The sequence below is a fragment of the Mesocricetus auratus genome, unplaced genomic scaffold, assembly GCF_017639785.1.
Source record: "Mesocricetus auratus isolate SY011 unplaced genomic scaffold, BCM_Maur_2.0 Super-Scaffold_100007, whole genome shotgun sequence".
NCBI lineage: Eukaryota > Metazoa > Chordata > Mammalia > Rodentia > Cricetidae > Mesocricetus > Mesocricetus auratus.
In genome coordinates, this window is record NW_024429191.1 from 10,722,752 (window position 1) to 10,733,015 (window position 10,264).

The 10,264-nt window shown below is 56.2% G+C and overlaps 1 protein-coding gene across 1 annotated transcript; it reads right to left on the minus strand.

The window, feature by feature from the left end:
* Positions 1 to 305: 305 nt before the first annotated feature.
* Prr35 (proline rich 35) lies at positions 306 to 5,207 on the minus strand. Its single transcript, XM_040748367.1, has 3 exons — positions 5,107 to 5,207; positions 1,447 to 2,528; positions 306 to 1,156 (listed from the first exon to the last, which is right to left on the minus strand). Exons 2-3 carry the CDS (start codon positions 2,487 to 2,489, stop codon positions 511 to 513), a joined length of 1,689 nt encoding a protein of 562 aa, XP_040604301.1. The 5' UTR covers positions 2,490 to 2,528; positions 5,107 to 5,207; the 3' UTR covers positions 306 to 510.
* Between the last annotated feature and the right edge of the window lie 5,057 nt (positions 5,208 to 10,264).

A 10,264-nucleotide genomic window follows, 5' to 3' on the forward strand; every position in this document is an offset into this window, starting at 1 on the left:
TGGATTCAAACCCAAGGACAAGCAGGGTCCTTGCCCATCCCCAGTGAGCTGAAACAGGCCAGGTCATCCTGACACGTCTGCCTCTCTGTCACTCTTCCTTGACTCCTCTAATTGAGTGTACCCAGGCCACCCATCGGCCCCAGACTCTTTGGAAGAACCAAGTCTACAATAAGGACTTTGAGGCTGAAGGTGAATCCCATAGTGTCCAAGACACTGCTCACTGGGATGCTCAGGCCAGGACATTGAGGTTGTCCTTGAGGTTGCCTAGGTGCTTATGGGGGGACAGAAAAGGAAAGAGACCCAAGTAAGGTGTTTGAAGATGGTTTCTATTTTAATGTCCGGAACTCTGTTCAATAAATAAATCATGACCTTGCTATGTCCATATGACCCCAGAGATAAACCTCTACCATGGGCTGGTGGGGGAGTGGGGGGATCTGTCCAGAGCACATGCACACCAACACTGGACAGGCCCAGACAATGGGACCCAGGTCAGGGAGAGGAGTCCACACATTAAGGTGGTTGTGGACAGACCTCAGTGCCTGGGAGGATCTGCAAGCTTGGGGTATCTTTAGGGGTCTGGGAGCTGCCAGCCCCAAGACGGTTGCCCCAGCCACTCCCAGGAATCACATGGTCCTCGGGGGTCTGGAGCGGGAGGACAGGAGGGGGGACACTGGAGTCAGCCTCACACTTGGTGGTATGGCTGGAGAAAGGCTCAAGTATAGGTCCCAGGATGCTGGATGGCTCAGAAGCCACCCTTGCCAGCATGGGGCTTGAATTAGGCAGTCCCCAGGACTCTGCAGATGCCTTAGTTCCCTTGGTAGGCACCCGCTTCACTGAGAGGTCCAGGGGTGTGTCCAGTGGCCGAGCTGCCCGGGCCAGTGCCTGATGGATGGTGAACAGCTCACGGCGAATCTTGCCAAGCTGCTCCCGTAGAGGTCGAGGGGCTAGCTCCCCAGCTGGTGTCAGCTGTCCCAAGCACTGCTCCACCCTGGCGTAGTCACCAAAGGCCTGGGTCAGGTCCTCTCCCACGGGACCCGGACTTCCTAGCACTTGGCCTTGTGGTTGCTGCAGAAGGTGGACCTCAGAGCCTGGGGCCTCAGGGTTACCTGGCTCCTTGTCCTCAGGCCAGAATATCAGGGAGGAGCCTGTTGGCAGGCTGAGAAGTAGAAGCCAGTCAGAAGGCTATCCTGGCCCCTAAAGTCCCCCTAACCCCAACCTGTGTCTTCTGCTCAGTGTCACCCATACACCAGGGAAAAGAAGAGGCCCCAGTCTAGAACTGGACATCCAGGAGAAAAGAAATGAAAAGAAAAGAAAAGGGACTCTGGTATCCGGTCCCTCCATGGCCTGGAGTCTCTACACCTAATGAGTAAGCTAAAGATGGCTTAATCTCTCACCCAGCCCACCCCTAACACCCCCACCCCAAGACCCAGAGCTCCTGATACCCACCTGCTCTGACAGCCAAATTTTGCCAGGTTCAAGGGAGCCTTTGGGAGCTCAGGCATATTGCCCGGGGGCAGCCTCTTCTGCTGGTTGCTCTGAGCCGCCCGGTCCAGCTCTCCTTCATGCCCTGGGTCTCTGGAAGCGCCATGGGGCCAGGGTGCTCCCAGCCCTGGCACAGGCACCTTCAGCAGCCTAGGGGCAGCCAGAGTCCCAGGAGGCCCCTTGAGGGGCACAGAGGACTTGGCAGGGACAGCCCTGCCGGCTGAGTGTCCTAGGCTGTGCTCTAATAGCAGCGGGTAGTACAGGCGGGGAGCCAGGCCTGGGCGCTGGGCTGTCTGCGGGGCTGGGAAGGCTGCGGGGGGCAACAAGGGGCTTGCTGAGGCCAGGAAGGGCATGTGGGCTGCAGCAGCAGCCAGCGAGGGCCCCAGATAGGAGAAGAGGCCTGGGCTAAGAGGGTAGTTGACACCCAGCAATGACAAATGGAGGCTCTGGGCTTCAGGGAACTCTCCCTGGGTAGGTGGTGGGTAGCAGGGGACACTACTCTCAGACCCTGACGAAGCTACAGCCCCTAGAGTCCCACTCATCAGACCACCACTCAGCCCTGGTCTCCATGACTCTGCCAAGAGATTACTGGGGCCTGAACCCTTCCGGATGGCTCTAGCCAGAGGGGGCAGTGACCCTGGGGACTCTTCTGGTCCAGGTTTGGGCCCCCTGCCACAACGACGCTGGGAAAGGCTGTCAGGCTGGCTACCAGGGTCTGGGAAGTCTGTGGAGCAGCTGGGGGTGGGCACCCGAGGCCGGGGGGAGGGTGGTGCACGGCGGCATGCCCAGTCGGGAGAGTCTAGCAGTAGAGACAGGGAGTCTTTGCATAGACTGTACTTCATGTGGTTATAGAGATGAGACTTCTCCAGGCAGGTGAAGGGGCACTGGAAGCACTTATAGTTGTACGGCTTCCCCCAGGGCCGTGGGATGTAGTGTGGCTTCTTGGGCTTCCGTGACCGTGCCCTTGTCCCAGTGCCCGCTCGGCATGAACCTGTCTCTCGAGACATGGCAGCCTGCTAGCAGGCAAGCCTGGGCAGCATGGCCACCTGCAGAGAGGAGAGACAAGGACCTAGTTAACACCAGGCCTTCTCACTCTCTTCTCCTTTTCACTAGAGGTCCTTTCGTCAGAACCCACGAAACCCCCTTTGCCTTGCCTCAAGGCTGGCCTTTGTACTGCAGGCCATTCACTCTTTTGGGAGGAATGTGGTGGCACTGGCCTGCAATCCCATAGCTTGGGAAACTAATGCAGGGGGATTTCTCTGAGTTCCAAGCCATCTTGAGCTACAGTGTGAAATTCTGTCAAAAAAAAAAAACAAGGAGGAGGAGGAGGAGAAGAAGAAGAGGAAGAAGAAGAAGAAGAAGAAGAAGAAGAAGAAGAAGAAGAAGAAGAAGAAGAAGAAGAAGAAGAAGAAGAAGAAGGGAAGGGATGAAGGATCAGGCAGTGGTGGCACTCTGGAGGCAGAGGCAGGCGAATCTCTGTGAATTTGTGGTCAGTCTGGTCTACAAAGTGAGTTCCAGGACAGCCAGCATAGTTACACAGAAAAACCCTGTCTCAAACAAAAAAGACAGACAGACAGACAGACATAAGAAAGAAAGGAGAAAATGAAAGGGGAAAAAAATGAAGGCCCAGGTCCCCAGGTAGACATAAGCAAGTTTGTAATGTAAGGATGGTCTAAGAGGACTTGGAAATTATGCTAAGAAAATATTCATTGTTTTTCTGAAATTAAGTTTAACTGGGTATCTTGTATTTTATTTAGCAAGTAACCCTGTACAAATCCCCACTGCTGGAGTCAAGCTGGCCCTGTAGGTCAGCTTCTGGGATAACTGGTCTCCATTTAGTCTCTGCTCTTTACGCCAGGCAGGCACCCATTGAGCATGAGAATGAAAGCAGCCGCCTGTGACCAGAGCCACCAGTCTGATGGCCCTCTAGAGACACTTTCTTGGTTGAGCCACCTGCCCCTGCCAGAAACAGAAGCAAAGCTCCGAGATTAGAAGCCACCGGAAACTTGAGATCTGTCTAACACTGCATGTGCAAATGTATGTGTGAGTGCATGTATGCATGCCCAAGTCAGCTAATGGAGTGTCAAGTAGACACTGGAAGTCTCTCAGGGGGGTCAGCCACACATGAGGTCCCCCAACCCAGGCTGGGGGGAGTGGATGTTACAGCATGGCCCCATGGCACAGCCACCTGCTCAACCCAGCTCCATCTGGGTGGCTTCAGGCAGGTCAGTGACTGAGCCTGCAGTGACCGCGCTCAGCCAAGACCCTCTTCTCCTCTCGTCCTGCACGCTGGCTCAGAAACCTCTCTTCACTCCATCTGGGCCACCACCTGGGCAGTCCACTATTGTAGCTCTTGTGCATAGTGCATGTGCACATAGGCTTTGGGTGTGTGCATACAAGCGTGCAAGATTCCCAAGGAATCCTTGCTCTATGCCTGGAGGAACAACAACTGCATGGCTGAGCTAACCAGGCACAGGGTATGCCACCAAGGGCACACACATCCATGCCGTTTCCCACTCAGAATGGATACGGCTGTTCACCAGGGCATACCCACATTACAGACTATGCCCAAAGACACATGCAGACACGGCTGTGACTCACACTTGAACATAGACTCATCATATATGCAGACACACATGAGTCTCATGATTTGAACAGCAGGGTTGGGAGTGGAAGGCAGCTGCTGAACTCAGCTTTCTTGCATGCTGGCTATTGCCTTTTGCCCATGGTAGATATTCATCTTTTTTTTTCTCACCAAATATCAGGTTGGCACCTTAGGTGGGCAGCTAGATGGGTGAAAAGCATTGCATGCCAAAAGGCTTGGGACCATACAGAGGAGTCCACATAACCAGGCTGGGCTCTGGAGATGGGGCAAACACAGACTGAGGGAGACTTCTGGGTTGGGAGATGGATGCTGGCTCAGGAAAGGGTCAGGGGCTCCCTGAGGGGTTGCAGACCCAGCCTGGGCTTGGCATGTACAGAGGCAGCCTCTTCTGCCTGCATCCCGCTCCCCTCCCACAAGATGTGATGACAGATAAGCATGTGTGCTCAGGCAACAGAGGCGTCTGTGCTGGGGCCATCGATCACCCAGCCCTGGGAGCCACACAGCTGTGCTGATTGGTGCTACCGCTCAACCCACCTCCCAGCCCGGACTTGGGGGGCCCTCCTGGGGCCTTGAACCCAGGGATTGGGGCTCCTGTGTTTCTCTCCAGATCAGGCACCCGAGGTGTTGACCTCTCCAAGACCCAGAGGATGCTGGGCACTGGTCCACCACAGTGCCCATCCCTACACCACACATACACAAAGGCACACTCATCCTGCCACCACCCAGTCCCAGCCCCAACTTATGACCTGGCATGTGTTCCCAGACACCCTGGCTGCGTGCCTGGTCAAGGGAACTAATAGCTAGAGGGGCCAGCCCACCCATTCATTAATTCTCTTGGGATTCAGTACCCTACAGGAATGGGCACAGGAGTTGAGGTGGACAGCTGGGACCCCAAACCTTACTTTTGCCTCCCCGCTGCGGGCACCGCCCTGATGATCCCTCAGGGTGCTGGGACCACAAGCAACCCTTTACCCCAGTCCGGAGCCTGAGCCCCAACTTCACTGGAAGTGCTGCCTTACCGCGTCTGCTGAACCGAGCCTATGGCGTCTGCCAAGTGTGCGCCAGGCCCCTTGGAGAGGCAAACTTCCCACTTGCGGACACCGCGGGGTAACTGAGGTCCAGAGCTGGAAGCGGTAGCGAATCCGTGATGCCGCCGCCGCCGCTTTCCGTGTCCCTCGACGCCGACTCCCGGGCGCCCACCAAAGTTGGTAGCGAAGCGCGTGCGCCACTGCGCGAGCTCCCAAACGCAGCAACCTCCGACCAGGCTGGGCGAGGAAGGCGGGACAGCCTCAGCCGCAGACAGCCCCCACCTCCTTGCACGCTGCCCCGCACATTCAGTGGACGCGCGCCGGGACGGCTCCTGGAGGTAGCGAGGTTGGACCCGCCACGGTGCAGCAAGAGCTTGGAGTGGCGCGCAGGTGCGGGTCGAGTGAGGGGCTCCTGGCACCGTCCCCGCCCCCGACGCCTGCAGGCTGCCGCGGGGGTGCGCAGGGGCAGCCAAGTCTCCCGGGTCCCCGCAGCGGCAAGATGGGGCGTCAGCACACATCCGTCAGGGCTCTGGCCCCTGTCAGCCACCTGTCCACCCAAACCAGGGCCTGGGGACTGAACCCTAGGATAGGGAGTCTCCAGAGCTGACCAGGAGGGGCTAAGTCAGGTGGTGGAACCTATGGGTCCTTGCCAGCTTCCCCTGGTTCAGTCAGAGCGCCTGTGTGGTTCCTTTGCTCCAAACAGGAGGCGTCTCCCAAGCCCCTTGCTCGACCTGCTAATGGTCACAATACACTAACACCCCCAACCCCTGGATTCATCCCAGTCCTCAGTCTCCCCTTCCTAGGAGGTTCAGCCCTGCTTCAGGACAGATGCAGTGCCTGTGCCCACTGTCTGGAGGGTCTCATTCTCCCCACTGATGGCTTTTCCTAGAAGGGCTGTGAGGTGACAAAGGACCCAGGAGGATTTGGAATGCCCAGCACACTATAAATTCTGGAATTTCCTTCCTTTTAATGTCTTTGTGGCCAGAGCTGCTCCTGGGTTGCCACAATTTAACATCTGTGATCACACTTCCTAGCCAGGTCCCAGGGAAATTTGCCTAACTGGTGAGTTCCAGAGGTGCATGTGGGCAGTGGGCATGGCATGCACAGAGATAGATAATTCTCATTCTCTCTCTCTCTCTCTCTCTCTCTCTCTCTCTCTCTCTCTCTCTCTCTCTCTCTCTCTCTCTCTCTCTCTCTCTCTCTCTCTCTCTCTCTCTCTCTCTTCTGCCTGTGAGTGGGGAGGACACCTTAGTCCAGAGGTGTGCTGCCTGGCATTTTAAGCATGGAAGAGTGATTGCTACCCCAGGCCTGCACTGCAGAGGCACAGAGGTCAAGAGACTCCGGGGAACCCAGGACTCAGCTGCTGGCTCCTGGGACCTCTCCAGTTTAGATCTTGTGGAAGAAGGGAAGCTCCCTAGTGACTTTGGGTCACTACATAGGGGTAGTCATAGGGTGGGCAGCACTGAGGGTTCAGTATTTTTGGTTCCATGAACCTGGACTTGGTTCTCATGTCTGTGTGGCAGACATAATGGCCAAGACCCAGCTGTTGGCCAACGTCCAAGGGTTCCTGGTCAAGGAGCAGGGCCTCTCCAGTCTAGTTTGCTCCTGTCTCCATGGCACCTTCCTCGAAAGCAGCCCACCCCCAACTGAGGGACATCTAGGGCTGGAAGCGATGCTAAGGAAGGTACAGCACGCCTTTCTGCCTCCCTGGCCCAGCTAACCAGCTGACCATGCAGGTGGCCTGGGGCTGGGAGACAGCTTGAGCAGCCATTGTGCCAGTAGTCCTGGGGCCAGGGGTCCAGCTCCTTGTGGGCACTAACTAGAGATGATGGCAGATTCAGGCCGCTCTGAGACAAGGAGAGTAGGGACACTAGGCACAGGCTCCTTATTCTTAAGGATAGCTCTGTACTTTCTAGCCATGCCCTTTCTGGAAACCGTGGAACAGTTTCTGTGTGATAACACCAGGGGCAGGCTGACAGCAACACCAGGGGCACCTTGGAGGTTGCCACCCTTGTCCAGGGATGACCTGGCTTCAGCATGCAGGGAGCAAAGCCTGGTGCAGCTCAGGTGACTGCAGGAGAAACCCAGAGACATGCTATATAGCATCTCAGGCATGAGGTCGATAGCCCCAGAGGTGATCACGGCTTAGGCCAGTTCTATGGAGGCACAGAGAAGGGAGATGGCTAAAACATGCCCAGAATGGGAAAAGCAGGAGGGAACTGGAGGGGCCCATATGCCCATCAGTACCACCTTTCATGGGCTTTTCAAAGATTTGGATGAGAGGGAAGGGAGAGACCACATCCAAAAATGACCCTAAGTTTTTTCTATCACCTGGATGTGTTTCTGAGCTTCCTAGAGGAGAAACTCCTGAGCTCTGGGCCTTGCTCACGGAGGTCTGGAGAGTTTGGTGTACCTGATAGGCTCTCACCTTCTTCTGCCCATGGGGTTCTCAGACACATCCAGCCTCTCTGATTTCCCCTTCCTCTCCTGCCTCAGAACAGGCCTCTTCTGGGGTCTTCCACCCACCCCTCTAGAAGTAGGGGACAGTGAGCTCTAGGAGATGGTTCCACCTCCTGGCGGGTGGCTGAGAGCCCATAGCTTTGTGTTTGGGCTTGTCACCCTGAGCCTGAGACCCTGACCACACTCCGTAAGCAGCAGCCCTTTCATCTCTATAGTAGAGAGCCCGAGTCTTAGCTTCAGGCCCTAATAGTGTCCTTCACTAGGACAGGAGCCTGGTGGTCTCTCCTGGTATGAGTCTTGCCTTTACCCTCAGCTGGAGGCTTTTTTTCAGCCATTAACCTTCTCTGCTTGATCTGCCCATGGCTGCCTGCCTGTCACCTCCATTAGCATTGGCTCTGTGTGTGCTGGAGGCTTGTGAGCTCGATGAAGTTCCTGGACTGTGCACTGTCTCGTTCCCTTAGCATTGCAGCCCTCACCAAGACCGGTATGGGACTGGCTGATACTGCACAGTGGGCAGAGACAGAGATTAGAGCCAAACAGGGTCGAAAGCCCATGCACAGAGTGACTCCCTAGAGTGGCAGCAACTCTGAAGCCCCAGCGTGCCACACAGTATACTTGGCCTTGGCTCATTTTGTACTTTACGAGTACGGGACACATGGCAGCATCCAGAGTCCATGTAAAATCCCTGGTCCAGAGAGGGAGAGGCACCTTTGGGGTTTCACCTTTCTTGCACAATCAAAGAGTCCTTGGGGCCTGTAGGCTAATGGGGGAGCAGACTGAGGTCTTGACTGCAGAGATAGGACCGTGCCTAAAGCTCCGTACCAGCTGGAGGCTGCAGGTGTTGATGGCCACAGGGAGCCACAGTGGATACATGGTACAGGAAGGGAGGCAACAGGACCTGGGAACTGCATAGGGAAAGCCCAGGCTCAGGAAGTTAGGACATGGGTGGAGCCCATACTGGGGGCATACAGAAGTCTGAGGAATCTTCTTCCTGGGATCTGAGTGGTCTATTTCGGGACATGCTGGGTTATCCACCAACCTGGGGTAGGAAAGGGCTGCCGCTATGTTCTGGGCAACCGGATGGATGAGACTCCAGTGATCCCCAAGGATCTGAGCCAGGTGTTATTTATGTGTGGGTGGTGGTGGTATTTGTAAACTCACTTTCATGGCAACATTCCAGCTGGACAGGGACATCTTCCTTTAGATGGAGCAGCCGGCCTGTCCAGGTGGGTGGGACAAGCTCAGGCTGCCCACGCCCCCACCCGGTCTCTGAGCCTGGCACTGGTTGAGCAGTGCCTGGGGCCGACAGCAGCCATATGTTGGGAAGTCGAGCTGTGTGCGTTGCTCTGCGGCCCCCGGGGCCAGCCTTCCTGGGCCTGTCATAGATGATTTTCCTTGCCTGAATGGCAGGCAGGATGGCGGGTGGGGCAGTGGGGGCCTGTAAGCTGCCCCCTGTGCAGGCCCTTCCACCACCCTCAACACTGGGGACTGACACTCTTGGAGTAACCCAAGGCTGGGCCTCAGCTTTGAAGCCCCCAGAATTTCACTGAATAAACCCTGTGGTGGACAATCCTTTTAATCAAAGTTGGGGTTCAAGAGATTCCTGGTTGGTCAGCAGGGAGGGACCTCCTGCTTGGTTGTAAGCGGTGGCCAGGGGTCCACACCAGGCTGCTGTGTGCCCCGGGCAGGTGGCAGAGGGCCGGGAGCTGCAGCCCTGTCAGCCCAGTGCCCAGAGCTGTGCACAGGGAGGCAGGGAGGCCATGGCTAATTTGTACACTAAGTGCTTCTGACAGGGATGCCTCACAAGTGAGAACATGCCACTGCCTGCTCTGGGAAGGCCGTAACGGCTAGCAATGAAGACAGTGGGTCCAGGAGAAAGGGCCATGGGGACCAGGGCCAATAGGGACCAGGAATTTGATGGCTATTTGAAAGGTAGGACTTAGGAAGAAACATGGGAACACTGTGAGAAGTGAGGATGAGATGGACAGAGACAAGGAGGCAGACCCTTACCTGTCAAGGCGTCTGTTTCAGTGACTAGTCTCATTGCTCTTGGTGTTTGTGACCTGCTCATGACAATCCGCCCCAGTGTAGCCTAGCGTGTTGATGCCATGGCGTGCAGTCTACTTACTGCTTTGACCAGTCTGTTCTCCTCCCTTCTCCAGGCCACTTACCCTAACCAGAATCAAGCTTTCAGCAGTCTTCTGAGGAGCCCTAGCCCCCTCCCAATACTAGCCAAAGAGTTTTATTTATGTGTACAACTCCCCTCTGAAAACCCCTTTGTTCCCCCTCCCTCACATGCTGGTGTGCATGGAGGAAGGGAAGGGGAAGGTATTTTCTGGGACCAACCAGAGTGGGTGAGCATGTAACAGCTAGACCTCCATCTTGCCCTGACACCGGAGTCCTGCCCTTTCTTGAGTTGTTCTGGGGCTGGAGTTGCAGAGGCCAGTGTGGCGGGTGCCAGGTGGAGTAGGGCAGAGGAAAGAGGAACTGATCTTTAGCTGCCAAAGGTGCCCAGAGCTGGCTCCTGTCCCAAGTATGCACAGGTGTAGATCTTGCCCCTCCACTGTAAGGAGGTCCAGCCCAGTGCGCAGCCGCATTGGGCAGGGAAGGCGCTGTGGGCGGTGAGGTGAGATGTGTTGTGGCAGCTGCCCCGCTGCCCGAGGCCCGCCCGGAGCGAACACTGCTGGTG

Excerpts from the sequence above, each read along its gene's own strand:
- Prr35 (XM_040748367.1), bottom strand. The coding sequence starts at position 2,489 with ATGTCTCGAGAGACAGGTTCATGCCGAGCGGGCACTGGGACAAGGGCA. Across the intron at positions 1,157-1,446 it reads AAATTTGGCTGTCAGAGCAG|CCTGCCAACAGGCTCCTCCC; the intron begins GTGGGTATCAGG and ends TCTACTTCTCAG.